This window comes from Spermophilus citellus, assembly GCF_964194105.1.
Source record: "Spermophilus citellus genome assembly, chromosome: 2".
NCBI lineage: Eukaryota > Metazoa > Chordata > Mammalia > Rodentia > Sciuridae > Spermophilus > Spermophilus citellus.
In genome coordinates this window covers 207,600,459-207,619,617 of record NC_138183.1, presented here as the reverse complement: position 1 = coordinate 207,619,617, position 19,159 = coordinate 207,600,459, and the positions used below count along the sequence as shown (strand labels likewise).

Genomic DNA, 19,159 nt, shown 5'->3' with positions numbered 1-19,159 from the left:
AGGGGGCAGTAGAGGGGAATTTTGATGGATAAGAAAGAAGATAAGACAAAGTGGAGCTGGGGGCTAAAGGAGGTTAACCTAAGCACAATTTAAGGATTCTAGTTAGGATTTCTAAGAAAAGAAAAAGTGCTAATTCCACATGGAGAAATAAAAGATTATCTTCACCTGGGTGGTTATTTTTCCTAACCAACCCTAAGTAGCATTACACCTCTAGCAAGATAGAGAATGGCCAGGAGAATCATCCTATTGGATAAAATAGGATGAAATCAGATTCAGGCAGATGAATCATTATGTATCACTTCACCAATGATGGCCTAGGCTGCCATTTTGGAATGGAGATATGAGAAGGTGGAGAGATGATGTAGCTTGCCCGATGCCCCAGTAAAGTAACATCTCTTTCTGCAAACACACCAGTAAGCCTGGAGGGACTGGGGAAAGGAGTATGGAGTACCATAAGGAGTCTGTGTTTACTTACTTTAGAATCACACAGCCTGTTCCTGCTGGTGGTGCTATCCAAAACACCTGGATTCGTGTCCTCCTCCGTGGGGTGCTTTCGGTGACTGCAACTGGGCAGTTACTCATAAATTGGGTTTCTTCTTCATCTATGATCTACAAAAAAACATTGGAAAATAAACATTAAAACACATTATCACTTAGGCTGGACTCCTTAGTTTCCATAGTGATACCTCCATAATTTATTTATTTTATTTTTATTGTGAATTGGGGATTGAACTCAGGTGCACTTGACCACTGAGCCACATACCCTGCCCTATTTTGTATTTTATTTAGAGACAGGGTCTCACTAAGTTGCTTGCTTTTGCTAAGGCTGGCTTTGAACTTGCCATCCTCTGGCTCAGCCTCCTGAGCCACTAGGATTACAGGTGTGTGCCATGCGCTCAGCCCATAATTTATTTTGAAACCTGTCATTTTGTGTTATCCCATCACCAGAATAGTGCCTAGCACAGAGTCCCAGTCAATGCTTACTGAATTAACACCAGGCCAAGCACAGGCACATCTAAACTCTCAGAGACCAGACCTTGTGAAAGCACTTTGAGGAATTGACCACTAGGTGATGATCTTGCTTGTTTCACTAGAGAACCCGTGTCCCACTCAGAGAAGGAACAGGAAGAAATAATCCAAATAAAACACAATATAGTTGGTCTTTGTTATTCAGCTATAGTTTTGCCACTTAAAATATTCAAAGAAAAATACCTTTTTGGAGGAAATACAGCAAAATACATACTCTCCCAGATTCAAAGTGCTTTGAATTTGAAGTTGTGTAGTTTCTACTACATTTATGCGTTACATGTACTAATCAACCTTCTCCCAAATTTATCATCACGATTTCCTAGGATACGACAAATAAGACTGTAGCCTTTCCCATTCCTTCAAGCTGTTTCAACTCTTCTGCCTGCTTGCGGTTGGGTCTCCCTGGTACTTGCCCACCCCTCTAATATATAATGGTATAGTATATACTGATCTTTAGGGGGAAGCCACCTACATCCAATTGGTTTCAAGTGCCAGCTTTAATTAGTTGGTTGTAGCTATGTCATGAATACTGTTAATAGCATTAATAGATATCATTTATTGTGTGTTTAGCATGTGTTGGGCACTAAGTTAAGTGCTTTATCTGAATTACTCATTTAATTTTAAAATATGATCTGGAAAGATTATTGTACCAATGTTGTATTTATTCCGTTTTTAAAAATTCCTTTTCTTTTTAAGATAGTCAGCAATAGCATTAAGTCACTTGAACTCCTCAATTCATCAGATAATTTCATTCCTGGACAAAGAAAGGCAATCTTCCATTATAGTCTTATGCTAATCTCATGTCCCCCCTCTATTTAGTACCTACTTCTAAGTATTGAATAAATGTCGTTCTGAGTGTGTCCATGTGCATGGATATGCATGCTTGAAATTATAGAGTTCTTTGTTTTAATGTTTCTTTCACTCGGCTTTGTGTGTTTGAGCTATGTCAGTGATACCAAATGTGAATATAATTCGTTGCTTCCAACTGCTGCCTACTGTCCCTTACTATGCTCACAACACATTTTGCCCATTCATTCTCCCAAGTGATGACTTCTAGCTCTTTGCTTCCACAAACATTGCTGCAATGGAAAATCTCATGCTGTTGTACCTGTGATCCTGGTTTTTCAACAATATAAATCGTGAGATGGGATTGCTGGGTTGTTAAATTATGGGCATAGTTATATTAATTTAACCAGGTACTAACAGATTGTTCTGCAGAATGGTTGTTCCTAACTTTTATTTCATCAAATATGCACAAGCATTTCTAGTTTCCCTATATCCTCATCAGTACTTGTTATTACTGAACTTTCTAATGGTTTCTGGTTTGACAGTTATAATGTAACATCTTCTTGTTTTAACTCAATACTAGAAAATTTGGGCATCTTTTCATAAATGTATCAAGTTTTCCCTTCTGTGAATTACCTACTCAGAATCTTTGTCAGTACATTTCCTATTCTTTTCTTGCTGATTTTTAGTATTTTCTAATGTGAATACCTCATCATTAATAAATATCTTCTCCTATCTGTTACCCAGAGGTTTACCTTTGGAATATGTCATTTACCAGAAACAACTTTCACCTAGTCAATTTCATCAATTTCTCCCATGGATTTCCCTTTTGTGATCTTGCTTAAAACACAAACAAACAAAATACACCCTGAGATCACATAGGTATTCTCCAATATCTTCTTCCATTAGGTTTATAATTTTACCTTTGCATTTAGGTTTTCAATCCATTTGAAGCTTATTTTTTTTAATATGACGGAATAGGGGTCCAATTCCACTTGTCCATATTATTGTTTTTTAAAAAAATAATAAATTTATTTTTGAGCAGTTTTAGTTTACAAATAATTGAGCTGATACAGCGAGACTCCTTGTATCCCTTCTCTGCATATGCAAAATCTTTCCTACTATCAACAACCCACAACAATGTGGCACATTTCTTATATTGGCACATCATATCACTCAAAGACCATAGTCCACATTAGGCTTCACTCTTGGTGTTGCATATTCTATGGGTTTTGATAAATGGACAATGAAAACATATCTTCATTGCTGTATCATGCAGTTTAGTTTCATTGCCCTAAAAATTTTCTGTGCTCTGCTTATTCGTCCCTTTCTCCCACCAACCCCTGTCAACCATTCATCTTTTTATTATCTTCATAGTTTTGCCTTTTCCAGAAGATCATAGAGTGGGAATTATACAGTATGAAGCTTTTGCCAAAAGATTGGCTTCTTTTACCTAGTCATATGCATTTAAGTTTCCTCTACATACTTTCATGAATTAATGGCTCATTTCTTTTAGCACTAAATAATATCTCATTGTCTGAATGTACCACAGTTTATCAACATACCTATTAAAAGACATCTTGGTTGCTTCCAAGTTTGGGCAAATATGAATAAAGCTGCCACAAATATCACTGTGCAGGTTTTTATACTGTCATAAATTTTAATTCACTTGGATAAAAACCATGGAGCAAAAGTGCTGGATCATGTGGTAAGAATATTTAGGTTTTTAAGAAACTGCCAAACTGTCTCCCAAAGTGGCTGTAGTATCTTGCATTTCCACCAGCAGTGAATGGCGGTTCCTGTTGTTCACATCCTCATCAGCATTTCATGCTGTCTGTGTTTTGGCTTTTGGCCACCATAATAGGTGTAGAGTGGTATCTTACTGTTGTTTTAATTTGCAATTCCCTACTGACAAATGAAGTTGAATACCTGTCCATATACTTATGTGCCATCCGTATATCTACTTTGGCAAGGTGTTCAGGCCTTCTGCCCATTTTTAATTGGGTTGTTGATTTTCTTATATAAAATATGCAAAGAACTCTGAGAACTCTATAACAGTTCTTTATCAGATCTGTCTTTTGCAAATATTTTTTTCCAGTCTTTGGCTTGTCCTCTCATTCTCTTGACAGAGCCTTTCACAGAGTAGAAGTTGTATATTTTTTTTTAAATTGTAATGAAATCCAACTTATCAATTATTTATTTCAGGACTGTGCCTTTGGTGTTCTATCTAAAATGTCATTCCATGCCCAATGTCATCCAGGTTTTCTTGTATGTCATCTTCAAGGAATTTTATGTTCTGCATTTTACATTTGGGTCTGTGATTCATTTTGAATTCTTTTTTTGTGATGGGTGTAAGTTCTGTGTAGATATATATATATATATATATATATATATATATATATATATATATATGTTCATTTGTTCCAGTATCATTTACTTTACAAGATTATCTTTACTTCGTTATATTGTGTTTGTTCCTTTGTCAAAGATCAATTGAATATGTTTATGTGGGTCTATTTCTAAGTTATTCTATTCCCTTGACTTACTTGATTTACTTATTCTTTTCTCCATACTGTACTGCCTTAATGACTATGTTTATAAGTCTTAAAATCAGGTAGCATCATCTTTCTACTTTGTTCTTCAATATTAAATTGGCTATTCTAGAACTTTTGCCTCTCCATATAAACTTTAGACTAGTAATTTGCTCAAATTTTGAGAGAGATTACATTCAATTCAGATCAAGGTGGGAAAAAACTGTCATCTTAACAATATTGAGCCTTTTTATCCATGAACATGAAATACTTCTCTATTTTATTAATTTTTTATATCATTCATTTTGTGGTTTTCCTTATATAGATCTTTTAATATTTTTTTTGAGATTTCTACCTAAGTGTTTCATTTTGTGGCATGCTAATATAATAAAATGTAATGTGCCTTTAATCTCAAATTCTGTGTTTGCTCATAGCATAGAAGAGTGATTGACTTTAGTATTTTAACCTTACAATATTTTTAAAATTTTTATCTTCACTTATTCATTCTTTGATTCTCTCCTTTTCTTCATGTATATTTGACTTTCTGATCTACATAATTTCCCCCCCTCTTTGAATAACTTCTACCCTTTCTTGCAAAGCAGATCTACTGACAACAAATTCCTTCAATTTTTGTTTGTATGAGAAAGTCTTTCTTTCTCTTCACTTTTGGAGAAAAAATTTGTAGGGTACAGAATTCCAGGTTGATTTTCTTTCCTCAATATTTAAAGTTTCTCTCAAAACTTTAAATATTTCACTTCACTCTTCTTTCTTGCATGTTTCTGAGAAGTTGGGTGTGAGTCTTGCTTCTCTATAGCTAAGGTATAATATTCCTTTCGCTTCACAATAGTAGAGGATTTATTTAACTTAGGTTCCACTTGGAAGGTTGAAAATGAATTTACATGGTTTTAATTATTTTTGTTGTTATTTTGTTTTTAGTCTTTTACTTTGCTAAACCAAACCTCTGAAACTCAAATGATCACTTTGATAAAATTTTATAATGAAAAAAATATTCCTCTAGCTTCTTTCAAGGCTTTTTTTTCTTTGTCTTTGATTTAATGAGGTTTAAATGTTATATACTTTAGTGTTTTTTTTTTTTTTTTTTTTTTTTTGGTGGGGGGAATTTACCCTGCTTGGGGTTTTCTGAGCTTCCTGGACCTGTGACTTGGTGTCTGACTTTAATTTGGGGAAATTTTAAGTCATTATTGCTACAAATACAGATTGCGTTCCTTTGGCTCTTTCATTTCCTCGTGGTATTTCAATCATTCACTGTTTGGAATGTCCCCCAAAAGCCACTTGTTAAATGCTTGTTTCCCCAAGGTAGCAATGTTCAGTGGGGAGCCTCTTGAGAAATGATTGGATCATAAGGGATCTGTCCTCATCAGTGGATTAAAAATTGGTAGGCTTCTTGGGAGGTGGTGGTTTGAAACTGTAGGAGGTGGGACCTGAGTGTTCCTTGGGGACTGTATCTTGTCCCTGTCTCCTTCCTTTTTCTCTGAGTCCTGGCTATAAAAAACATTGAGCTTCTTTCCTCTGCCATGTTCTTCTGGCCTGCTGTTTCTTCCTGCCTTGCCCCAGGTTCAAAGCAACGGAGCTGCAGACCATGGACTGAAACCTCTGCAACCAAGAGCCAAAATAAATCTTTCCTTCTTTATGTTGTTGCTCTCAGGTATATTGTTCCAGTGACAGAATAGCTGACGAACACATGCATATTTAAACCTTTTGCACTTATCCCCACAGGTCTTAGATATTCTGTTGTGGTTGTTTCTCAGTCTTTTTTCTCTCTGCTCTTCAGTTTTAGAAGTTCCTAATGACATCCCCTTAAATCCAGAGGGTCTTTTCTCAACCATGTCAGTCTACTAACAAGCCCATCAAGGGCCTTCTTCATTTGTGTTACAGTGTCTTTGATTGCCAGCATTTCTTCTTTATTCTTTCCTAGAATCAAATTTCCATTGATTTTCCATCTCTCTGCTTACATTATCCATCTGTTCTTGCATGTTGTGTTCCTAGCATTTTAATCATGGTGCTTTAAATTTCCGAGTCTGATAATTCCACAATTCCTGCCATATCTGATTTGTTCTGATACTTGTTCCTTCTCTTCAAACTGTGTTTTTTCACCCTTGAATATGCCTTGTAATTTCTGTTGAAAGGCAGACATGGCATGCTGGGTAAAAGGAGCTACTATAAGTAAACCTTTAGTCAGGCAGTGAGGAGGTGTTGGAGGAGAGGAAATGGTTTATAATCCTATGATTGATCCCAGTCTTTTGTTGAGACCATGTTTCTGGACTATGAACTCTGCCAGTGCTTCTCAGTTGTTTGTTTCCTCCTTAGATAGGAGAGGATGGCTAGAGAGCCTAGAGTTGGGTATCCCTCCCCCTCTCTGGTAGGTGAGGCTCTGATAAAACCCCCATAGGCTAGCCTCTGGCTGAATAGTTTCTTCTGAGGTCAGGTCTTGTTAAGAAAAACAGAATGGACACCTGTAATCCAATCTACAAAGGAAGCTGAGGCAAGGAGCATCATAAGTTTGAGACCAGCCTGGGCTACTTAGTGAGATCCTGTCTCAAAATAAAAATTAAAAAGGGCTGGGGGTGTAGCTCAGTGGTAAAGCACCCTTGGGTTCAGCCCCTAGTACTGAAAAAAAAAAAAAAGAAGAAAGAAAAGAATACTTGGCTATTTCAAAATGTTTCCTTTTCTTCTCCCTTTGCTAGAAACTCGAGAGGACATTTATCCAACATCCATTGGGAAGTAAAACTCACAATGTTAGGAACTCCCTAGGACTGGGTTTTTAACTCTGAAAGTTGTCCACAGTGAGCTCCAGCAATTCATCAGTTACAGTGCAGGTTTTCCTGCTCCGGCAGATCTTCCCATGGAGGTTTTTGCTTGGAGAAGTTGTGATTCTCTGTATCTGCCCATCTGTCTCTCCCATCTGCCCTATGCCTTAGTCCTTTCAGGCTGCTATAACAAAACTCCATAGATGGGTAATTTGTACACCACAGAAATTTATTTCTCATACTTCTGGGGGCCAGGGAAGTTCAGGATCAAGGCACCAGCAGGTTCAGGGTCTGTTCTTCAAAGATGGTAACTTCTTCCTGCATCCTTATTTGGTGGAGGGACAAGGAAGCTCTTTCAGGCTATTTTATATTGTCATTAATTCCATGCATGACAACTCCACCCTTATGATCTAATCATTTCCCCAAGTCCACATTCTAAAACCATCAGTTTGATGAGGAAGATCTCAACACACAAAAATTTTCAGAGGACACAAATATTCACATGACAGCATTCTGGGACCTTATTTATCTGAAGATCTAAAGCTAGTTGCCGACTTTCTAGTTTGTTTAGCTTTTTCCTTATTGTTGGATGACAAGGTGACCTAACCCGCCAGAGCAGAACCTGGAAGTCCACACCATGAGCTCCTTTGAGTACTTCATAATTCATCCTTCTTCCACTTTTTTTTTGGATGCCAGCTTTTTCATATAAAGACTGACCATGTAATTTATTAACCAACAAGGATGAAAAGGGATGTTGTTTATAATTATTCTGGGACAACAGGAAAAACGGAGACCGTTCCAGGCAACTTGGGTGACCTAACGTCTACCAGGTTCTCCCATACTCACGTTGTTTCTAGACTTTCTGGTCTGTTCTCCCCTCTCCAACTCAACATTGCATGATAATATATTTCAGTTCCTGGAAGAGCAAGGATACATATCATTTCCTTGCTCTTCTTTATCAACACATGTCAGCTATTTGTGGACCTTTATTTATTTATTTTTAAGGGGTATAAATACTCTAACAAAATTCCTGACTTTCTGGTCATCCTGATATGATAGAATCCTACCCCTAGATGAACTGCTTACACCTATGCAGCTCCGGGCTGCCGATGTGCTCCACGGTGAGGCCAGGGGGCTCCTGTATTCAGTGACTCCTGGCCTCCAGTCTACCCTGCTGTGCTGCTGTGTCTCTCTGTCAACCAAGTTGCTTTCCTACTCTCAACAGTGGTGATTTCAAATCTCTCACTTCCTCAAACCTGCAACCTTCATCTCTTCTCTTTCACTCTTGTTACCTTCCTGCTTACTTTACAGAAAAAAAAAAAAAGTTATGAAGTCCTTCATTTTCTCACCTGCATCCACCCTGCCTGTCTTCATTTCTGTCACTACAAAGGAGCCTTCTTTCTCTTTCATTTCTGCTTTGGTCTCATCCCTCCCCCAACAATTATCCCTTTTCTCTCCTTCACATTCAATGTTTGCCCCAACTGAGTCATTCCCGCTTAATCCCTCACCCCCTGCAGTCCCAGTCCCACCTCTCTTCCCTCCCTCAGAAATTCCTTGCCCATGTTGGCTGAAGTTATTGCTTTTAGCTCACCTCCCATCACTCCTCAACCCTAGAAACCCATGTGATTTTAGGCCGCATCACACTACCAAAACGCCTCCAGCTAGGGCTTCTGAACCACTGTTCAATAGATTCCACCTGGTCCTTCTTAACATATCTCCTCCCTTGGCTTCTGTGCTGTGGCAAATTCTTGGTGTCCCTTCCCTCTCTTTCCACTTCGTTGGGAAACTCATCCTCCTCTATTGGCTGCTTCTCTGAGTACCAAGCAGGTACATCCAGCCTTCTATGAGGAAGAAGAGTCTCACACCTAGAGATCAGGTATAGTGGTCAGGTCAGGAATACAGTTCTCACATTTTCCCTGAACATGAAAAATATGCATTGGTAAGCCTTTCCTTGAGGAAGCTACTGTGATGCAGATGGTTAAATAGCCTGTCCAAAGTCCCACAGTGGTGGGTGGTGAGCCAGGGGGGAGAAAGGAGCTGGGGGCCGCGCTGGCCTTATGGATGTTCCAGGACGAGCCCCACGCTGAAGGGGAGGCCCTGTGCCAGGAGCTGAACCTGGATGAGGGGAGGTTGAAGCCCTAGATGACTTCACCGCCATCCGAGGCAACTACAGCCTAGAGGGAGAAGTTATGCATTTGGTTGGCATGTTCATTATATGTTGCGTGCTGCAAAAGCATCATTCCCAGAGTTGGGAAGGGTATCATGGAAGGAAACTGTGTTTCAATTACCAGAATACTACCTTCAGCTAAATTAAGAGTCCCCTAAAGAGCCTGAACAGCTGTGGAAGCTATTCATTAGAGGGCTAAGCTTTAAAACAACTGATGAAGCCATTTTGAGCAATGGGGAACACTCACGGACTGTGCGGTAATGAGCCCCAAACACCAAGCGCTCCAGGGGCTTTGAGTTTGTTACTTATGCCACTGAGGAGGAAGTGGGTGCAGCTATGAATGAAAGACCACATGAGGAGGATGGAAGAGTTGTGGAACCAAAAGGAGCTGTCTCAGGAGAAGATTCTCAAAGACCAGGGACCCACTTCACTGCAAAAAAGATCTTTGTTGGTGGCATTAAAAAAGATGCTGAAGAACGTCACCTACGAGATTATTTTGAACAATATGGGAAAACTGAAGTTATTGAAATCATGACTGAACCAGGCAGTAGAAAGAAGGGGGGGGGGCTTTGCTTTTGTAACTTTTGACGACCTTGACTGTAGATAAGATTGTCATTCATAAATACCATACTGTGAATGGCCACATCTGTGAACTGAGGAAAGCCCTGCAAAGCAAGAGATGGCTAGGGCTTCATCTAGCCAAAGAGGTCAAGTGGTTATGGAAACCTTGGTGGTGGTCATGGAGGTGGTTTTAGTGGAAATGACAATTTTGGTACTGGAGGAAACTTTAGTGGTCATAGTGGCTTCAGTGACAGCCATGGTGGTGGTGGTGGTGGATATGGTGGGAGCAGGGAAGACTACAATGGATTTGGTAATGGCAGAAGCAGTTTTGGAGGTGGAGGAAGCTACAATGATTTGGCAATTACAACAATCAGCCATCAAGTTTTGGACCTGTTGGGAGTCGCCCTAGCTCCAAAGACTAACTTCCCCATCCCCCAAGAAGAGCCGTCCAATGGTGAGCCCTGCTGGCTCACATGATCCTTACCCACCAATCAGACTAGCCCTTCTGGCTCACATGATTCTTACCCACCAATCAGATTAGCCCTGCTGACTCACATGATTATTACCCACCAATCAAAAAACACCCCATGCCAACTGTCAAACCATTAAACTGTTAAACTGTCATAACTGTCAAACCACCCCCAGCTCTATAGATATGCAGAGCTGTTCCTCAATAAATGAGCATTTTCTCCAACAACGAGCCTTGTTTGTTCTTTCAGGACCCATGAAGGGTGGAAACTTTGGAGGCAGAAGGTTTTGATGCTGCCTGGAAACAAAGCTTAGTAGGAGAGGAGAGCCAGAGAAGTGACAGGGCAAACTACAACTTACGACAGATTTATGAACTCAGCATAGTGTGGCAGGTCCCAGATGCTACAAAGAAGGCATGGTTTAGACAATACTCATATGAGTGTGGACAAAATACCTTGAGGACTGTATTTGTGATTAATTGTATAAAAGGTTATTTTAGTTTTGTTCTGTAGAAAGGGTAAAGCATTCCAACAAAGTATTTTAATGGAGACTTTTTTTTTTGCACCCATGCTGTTGATTTCACCCTAAATGTAATGTCTGATCATGACGTTGAATAAATGTGTCTTTTTAAAAAACAAAGTCCCACAGTGGCAGAGCCAGGGTTTGAGCTCGGCCCTCCTTGCTCCTTCCCCTGCCCTACAGTTCCTCCTCATCACACCCTTTTTCTTATCTTAAATAAGACGTTTCCCTCTACTCAAGCCCAGTTTAGTAGAACCACCAATACTGGCCCAGCCCATAGCAACTGAACACCCCCACTCCAACATGCACACAAATACTTGGTGAAGGTAAGTAGCGCTCTTGCTTCCTATTTTCTGAAGGGGTACTTAGATTCCCTTCTGCAGTTTTATTGGTGTGAGGATGATTTTCCTGGGCTTTCTCAGTGAGATCTCCAGTGAGACTCTTCATTCCCTGGTGGTCACTGAGAACTTATCAGGTACATTTCATCCTAAACTTTAAAAATCCTTGGGACATTCTGAGTGGCTATACTGAGAAAGCCAAAGGGAGCAAATGTTTAATTAACTCCTACTGTGTGCTAGGGATTTAACATGGTCCCATCATGAGTTCTTGGTAGGATAGATGAGGAAATGAAGCTCAGAGGGATCTGGTCTGCATTCTGACTCCCAGCTGTCTATAGCCAAAGCCTGGGCACTTTCCAGTTGAACTCAGATAAAGATCCCAGTGGGGGAGAAGACTCAGACCCTTGGCCAGAGCTCAAACAAAGAGGAATATTTTCCAAGCCACAGAATCCACCTCAGGTAATTATGGCTGTTTACCCACAACCTCAGTTGCCAGATGGTAATTAAGCATTGAACAGAAGGGGTTGTTTCCTCGGATTCAGAGAATGCTCCCAACATTGTTTGCTTCTTAGAAAATATCAGCTTCTTTGAAAAAAGCTCTGGACCTATCAGAACCAGCTCTTATACCTTTCCCAGCCCCAGATGAATCCTGCTGGGTTAACCACCAATTAAATGATAGTCAGGAATGTCAGTCTGGACTCTCTTCTCTTGGTACCCAGGGTGAGAAAGTTATAACCCACTACAAGGGGCAGTTATGTCTGGTAATGGTATTATGAGCGATTTTTCTTTTTTTTTTTGGTATACTTTTTGTATTTTCTAATTTACCTTCAATGATGATGAATTAATTTAGATAAAGAATTTCGTAAAGACTTCACGGGCAACATTCCAAGGCACACGTTTTCATTTTATATGTAGGTTAAAATAAGTCTTCTCAGATTAAGTTTAACTTTAAAGTCATTTTGGGTGAGTTTTCCAGTAAGGAAGCTGCTTAACCCCCTGCAAGAGAAGGAGAGATTGTAATCCGTGGCCAGTCCCATCCAGTCAGGCAAGATGGCCAGGTAAGGCACATCCAGATATCCACTGATGTTTGCAATTGGGGAAAATGTTTGGTTTCCAGAATATTTTTCAATCCACAGTGAAAGCAATGGTTTGGGTATTTCATCATGAATAGTCCTTTTCAGATATTAGGGACATTCTAAGCTACTTGGCCAGCTTGATTTTCAAGGTTTCTAAAACTTTTCATTGATCACAATCTTAGTCCTGAATCATAAGTTACACCCATTCTGAAGTCTACATCCTGACCCTTAAGGTGTCTCTTCTCCACTCACCTGTTTTTGGCTTCACTCTTCTTTTCAGACTCAAATACAGAATACTTCCTTCCTAATCTAATCTTAGCTGCCCTCATCAATTCTGATCTGGATTCTGTCTCCTGCTAGTTATCTCATCTTTTCTGGTCTACCCAACATAGCCTCAAGAGATGAAATTAGAAGCCTTTTGACAAATTCTTACCCATGGTAGTGGTACATCTGGATGAATATTATCAGAAGTCCACGTAAGTGGCATCTGGGACATTTGTCTTCAGGAAGAAGAGTCCCAGACATAAAGATCAGGTATAGTGGTCGGATCAGGAATACAGTTCCCATGTTAGAACCGAGGGGAAATTGGAACAATATTCACAGTAGGAACTGGTCCCTTGAATATGGGCTTGTAGCAGAGGTGGCAGGAAAGGTCAGGTTTGGAAACTTGGGCCTTGAGATCAAAAGGGGCTTTTGTTGTGGGGATGTGAGTTGTTTGAGAGAACAACTGCCGAGCCCCATGGTCATGGCTGGGGCACCACAGCCAAGGATGCCTGCTGGGAATAGCAATGTGACAGTCTCCCAGTGGAGAGGTGGCTGCTTAAGCCTACTGTCCTCAAGTCTGGGTAATGCACAGGCCAGGTCTGAAGGACAGGGCATCAGTATTTCTAAATACCAATGAATTGCTGAGTCAGTGAGTCTGACAGGGACAGGGATAAGAAACAAGGAAAGATGTGTTAGGCATCATCTCAAAAGCATCTCTAGAGGTGTCCTGAATAGTGTCATGGAGTAGAAAACACAGGAATGCTTCAGTAGATTTGGAATAAATCATGCCTCTCATTTTCTACTCTGGTGATTTTGGTCAAACCCGCCAACCACTCTGTTTTCCCATCTGCAAAATGAGGATAATAATACCCATCTTTCTTGATTGACAGAAGGAGTAGATAGATAGTATTTATAAAGCACATTGTGGGTCCCTTTTTGTGTCGAGCAGGCTTCTTCCTAACCAATTATGATCCACATCCTCAGGGGAAGCATTCTCTCAACACCTGAAGCTAATTAACCCAGGAGGAAGATACCTGAAGAGGAGAAGAAGGGAAAACTCCTTATTACCACTACACAAAAGGTATTTGTTCATTGTAAGGAAATCAGCAAACAGAGTAAAAAGTATGAAACAAACATTATTCATAATTCTACCAGTCCAAGGTAATTAACATTTCAGTGTATATCTTTTCAGATTATATCTACAAACACACACATATATGCAACTCCAGAAAATAGGATTAATGTTATACTTCCTAGATTGTAACCTGCCTTTTCATTCTACCACACATCAATAAATTTTTTTAATGGCTGCATAATAGCTCATTTTATGGATAGTACACACTTTACCTAACAAATCCTAAGAGTGTTGAACATTTTGTTGTTTACAATTTAGGGCTATTACAATCATCCCTTATGGCTAAATTTGACATCTTTAATTTTTATGGAAGTGAAATCAATGTAGGTTATTATTGCTGAGTCTGCCCAAATAGGGATTTGTAAATACTTCAGTAAAATCAGAGGGAATCCAAAGAAAATAATCCCAGCCACTAAATCACCTCTTCCTAGTTTCCCATGTGTATTTTTTCAGTCTGAAAGTCAGGGAAGGAAAGACAGCTGCATTTGTCTTTTATGAAAGAGAATACATATTTTTTAAAATTAAATATTTTGCCTCTATTACTTTAAAAAGCAAGTTTACTATAGAAAAGTTTATAAAGACAGAGAAAAAAGGGAATAAAAATCCCCCACTGTTTGGTAATTTCAGCTTGTTTTCTTCTAGCCTTTTCTTCATTTATACTTTGAAATTTGTAGGTAGCGGTGTTCGTTCTGTGTGTACGCCAGGAGCCTCAGCAGTTCTCCAGGTTGTTCTAAATTCCCCAGAAACATCATGTGATGTTTCTTTGGCCACATCACTAAGTGTAGCTTTTGTCAGTGGTCCTTCTTCTAAGAGGTAAAGATTCAGCCCCCAATCCTGGCCTCTTTCCAAGCCCCCACAAAGTCACCCTTTGACAAAGTCACCAGCATTCCTTTGGGAACCAGCATCTCTTCAAACAGATCCTTTTTTAATTTTATTTTTCTTTTTTACTTTCCCTGCTTTCTTCGATCTTTCCCAGGGGAGTCCCCTCTGCTCTCCAGACCTGAGAAGTAGATGTGGACCTGGGAAGGAAGTGACCTGGCCATGAGCACTGTCAGTGGCATGTGCTTCGGCACCTTGGCCTGGACATGTGGCCTCCAGTCCAAGGAGGTTTAGTCCCCAAAGCTACTAGATTGCACTCCCCTCAAAGGCAGATCAATCCTCCTCACTGTGTGGGTTATTTCACACGTTGGGAGCAGGCCAGGCTTGGGAGGAGGGCTGGGCCAGGATGTGTGGGCGCCCTGGGCAGGCTAATGATCTGGCCTCCATTCAGAATGATGTTCTTTAAATATCTGCCCAGCATTCATTTGGAGGACAGGCCTTGTGCTGCTGGCTCAGCACTCTGTATTGCCCCGAGCGGCTCACTCCTGGCTCTAAACCTGCACGTCTCACCCAGCAACTCTGAAGCCTGAAGGCAGTTGAGACATCATCTCTTGTCATTTTATCCCTGACTAGAGGCAATGGTGAAGGGTCTGGACAAGCCCAACAGCCACTTTGCTATTGGTATGTCTCTGGCAAGTTCCTCAACTTTTATGGACCAAGTCTCCCGTAAAATAGGGGCTGGTAATAGCAATATCTTCTTCAATGGGCTGGAAGGCTTAAATGAATTGATTTGTAAAGGCATTAGAGAAGTTCCTGGCACAAAGCTATCACTGGCTATATTATAATCACTGTATTCTGGATAATACTAAATACTATTATTATCATTCTCCTGTCATGCTTCCTCTCAACAATTCTGGTAAAGACCATTTTCTCTATCTCATTACATTTCCAGCAATATTTGAGTGCTCCTTACAGACTGGTATTCAGGCACCAGCCCAGCTGGCCTGCACCTAAATCCAGCTTGGCTCAGGAATCTCAAGTACAATGGACAGGCTCTAGTGGAACTGGGACCCACATGTGTGTCCATGCGCACATGTGTGCACGTGTTCTCAGGTCAATGCCTGATCATTTTACCCACGGTGTAGCCCTGGATAAAAGGGAAAGCTTCATCTTCCATGTGAAAATTGGAAGATGCTAACAAAAGTAGAGATGGATTTGGGGAAACTGGTAAGTTACCAAGGGTAGGTAGTCCTCATTAAGCGAGGAGGGAGTTCCTCTAGGAAAATCAAAACAGAAGGAAGAATTCTTCCAATCAGGTGAAATATGCCGCCTGCTTTTCCGAGAGGCTGCCTGGGGTGATGAGAGAGAATGTTTGCATTTGTAGTCAGCAGGACCTGCATCTGATTTCTGTCTTAGTCTCTGAATGACCTTGAGAAAAGTCACTCACTTCTCTGTCCTTATCTGGAAAATGGCTGCATCATGCTTATGAAAGAAGATGTTCTCTGTCCGGTGCCTTACAGGGTGCCTGGAGCTATTAGTTACTCCACAACTGTGACTCCTTTTGAGTTCTCAAAGTGACAATCAGAGAAGGAGCCCTGACAGCACCTTCAGTGCCTACAGCCCAGTAGGACTTGTGCTGGGAAGATTTTCTTCTGGTGAAGGTGGGAGTCAGGGAGTCCCAGAACACACAATCATACTAATAATGTGTCATATTTACTAAGTACATATTCCACAGTTTTCTTAACAGTTTGTGTTTATTTTGCATAATTATCGCAATAATTCTGTGAAGTAGGAATAATCCCCATTTTATAGATTCGGAAGTTGAGACTAGCAAGTCGGGTCCTGGGTTCACCTCCTGCAAGACCTCAAGGCTTATAATTGCAGGTCCTAACTCACTGACCCCTTATCTTTCCCTCAATGCTAGCAAATCACTCTGATAAATAGGTTTAAACAAATAGAACCATATAATTGAGAGATTTTATACTAGGTAGTCTAATGCCTAGGAAATAAATCAGCCTTTTAAGTTTTATATTGCTGTACAGTTGAAATGTTTAATAATTATTGCCAGAGAATGGTATAATGCAGTACTAAAAATGAGTAATTGAAAAGCCCATCAAGGCAGATGAGGCATCTTCTCACTGAATTGCTTTTGAACACTTTACATAATTATTTCATTCAGATTTATGATCAGCTCAGCAAAATGTATGTCTCTCTACCCTGCCCTGCCTAAGTAGCTCAGGAGGCCTTTGAATATCGAGCTAACACTTTCAGGGATGGATGAATGAATGCTCTTATACATGAAGGAGGCTTACAAGGGTTGGACTTCCTTTAGCAAAGGAAAAAGTTAGGAGTGAAAAGTGAGTTTGCTAAGGCCCCTCTGTGTCCTTGGTGTTTATATCCATTAACCAAGTTGGTTTGTTTAAAGTCCATAACAGTCCTGAGAGGAGACTAGGTTTCCATCTCACAGAAGAAAACTGAGGCCCACAGAAAAATACACTGGAACTTGATTTCATTGTTGAAGCTCATAGTGAATTTACACCAGGCTATTTGGCTTCAAACCGGTAGCCTCACCACCACATGGCAAGTCTCCGGAAAGACCCTGTGTGCACAGAGAGGACTTCCAATTTTAGAAAGAGACATCTCATGAGGTCAGATGCAAAAGAAAAGTGATCCCAGCCAGATTTTATTTGCAACTCTGGCTCCTTAAACCTCAGGGTTATTGAAGCTCCCTCCACCCCACTTCTTCCCTCCATTTCTTACAACGTCAGCACCGCTCTGCAGAGAAGGGATCCAGATCTGTCTCCTCAAGGGATGCAGTTTCCCATGGATCCAGCCTCCCAACCCGGCCCAGATGAGCCAGACCAGCCAGCCAAGTCTTCAGGCTTTATCAGAGGCACGAGATTATCATCTTGCCTCTCCTGAGAGCCACTGAGTGGGAGTTCTTGGCAAATTCAGTTCACTGGCAAGTGTGGACAGATGGCTGCCTGGATGAGATGACAACCTTTGTTTCTGGTCTCACTCACACATCAAAATAACCCAAGATAGAGTTGGGGGAGAGTGGGTACCTCACAAACAGGAAGAATAATATAAGCCTTTTCTTTTGAAAACAGCGTATTTAGAAGAATAGAAATATAAGAGGAGGACTCTGCTCCTTCCCCCACCCTGGCAGGAGACAGTGACACTTTGAGCAGGCTGATTGCTCACTCTTTCCCCATGCCCTGTCTCCTCCTTAACCTGAGGCTTGCTTCTACTCTGCTTAAGTCAGCAGGCATTGGCACAGGTCAAAACTGTTCCTGCTCCCAGTTCTCTCCCACCCTGGTCTTAAGACTGAGCTGAGTTCCTGCTGAGGGTCAGCTCCAAGGAGGCTGAAGGAGGTCGGTGGAGCCTTCATTCCCCAGGACAGAAAAGCATATGGGGTTTCCCTCTCGTTTTCGAGTGACAATGGCAGACACGGCCCTTGGATATATACTTCGTTGATTATGGTCCATACCTGAGAACTTCCCCACACTCTGGGGCCTTGCCAAACTTTGACCTAATTGTATTTCTACACTAAGAAGCGCTCTCAATGGCAGTTTATCAAACACTCAATGTACTTATCAGCCAGTAGGTGCTGGGCGCTTGCCAAACAAACCAAATATCTAAAGAGAAGGCATTTGGTCTCTATGCTCCTGAAGGTGGTGGGCTGGGGTGGGGGGCGGAGGGGAGTGGAGGAATACGCTGATCAAATCAGGGAGAAAACTGCATTTCCCTCAGCTGTGTTGAGGCCAGTGAGCCCTTCCTGCCTTGCTGAGGAGCAGGAGATGTGAGATGGATGACAGGAGGAAGCTCTTTCAGATAATCATTAGAAGCTGGAAGATCAGCAGGCTCCTGTCAGCACAGTGTGTTGCAGGACACAATGTGTTGGGGGAAGGGTGTGGGGCCAGAGGAACAAAGGGACAGCAACAACAGGCTCAAGAGGGACAATACCTTGAGTGCTTACCTTGCCATGGACTGTGGTTGGCTTTCTGTTTGCTTCTCCTTTAACCCCTAGGGTACCCCTCTGAGGGCCTCTGGTTCCCAGACGTTGTCCCTCTTGTCCTTGCTGCTTTGGTCTTTCTCAGGGCCTCACTTGACATATCACTTCTCCAAGGGCCAGTGGCTAGTCTGGATGTGCTGCACTCTCTGCCCACCCAGCCACTCCTGGCCCTTGATCTTCCCCTCTCCAGAACTTTTTAGCCCCTACTGTGAGAATAACCAAAAGAGTTGAGAAAATACTAGTGCCCAGCCCCATCCCAGACCAGCTGAATCCGAAGGTCTGGGCAGAGCCAGGGAGCAGAAGCTCTTTCAGGGCCCCAGGTGATTGTGATGGACATTTAAGATGATGAGCATCTCAAGTCCAGTTCATCATACCTGAAAGCAGATTGGGTCGAACTGGCTCACGTTTGGGTCACCTAGAACCTAGTACCATATGCCTGGCAAGTCATCTATACTTGGTCAATACTTATACAATGGATAAATGAATTCATTAAAATGAAAGAAGCATAACTCCTCCCTTCAGAGAGAAGAGGAAACCAACTCATGGAAGCCAAATAACGGGTCCATGGTTGCGGGGTACTGTAAGAGCAGGAACCAGAGTGGTCAGCTCAGGGAGCAGGAAGCCTGTCTGAGTGACATCAGTGTGTGTTTCCATTGCCGGGACTGGACCTAATGCTCATGGGA

The 19,159-nt window shown here is 41.3% G+C and overlaps 1 protein-coding gene and 1 pseudogene across 2 annotated transcripts in view; one reads left to right on the top strand and one right to left on the bottom strand.

Annotated features, from left to right (window-relative positions):
• The window catches only part of SPON1 (spondin 1), a 279,589-nt gene that overhangs the window by 200,891 nt on the left and 59,539 nt on the right, over positions 1 to 19,159 (bottom strand). The window contains exon 3 of the mRNA XM_081279190.1: positions 476 to 609. Within this exon, the coding sequence (XP_081135316.1) occupies positions 476 to 609 (134 nt within the window). The remainder of the gene's footprint in view (positions 1 to 475; positions 610 to 19,159) is intronic.
• LOC308634826 (heterogeneous nuclear ribonucleoprotein A1-like 2) lies at positions 8,205 to 10,602 on the top strand (annotated as a pseudogene). Its single transcript has 3 exons — positions 8,205 to 8,235; positions 9,430 to 10,152; positions 10,562 to 10,602. The product of its transcript is annotated as a heterogeneous nuclear ribonucleoprotein A1-like 2 (transcript).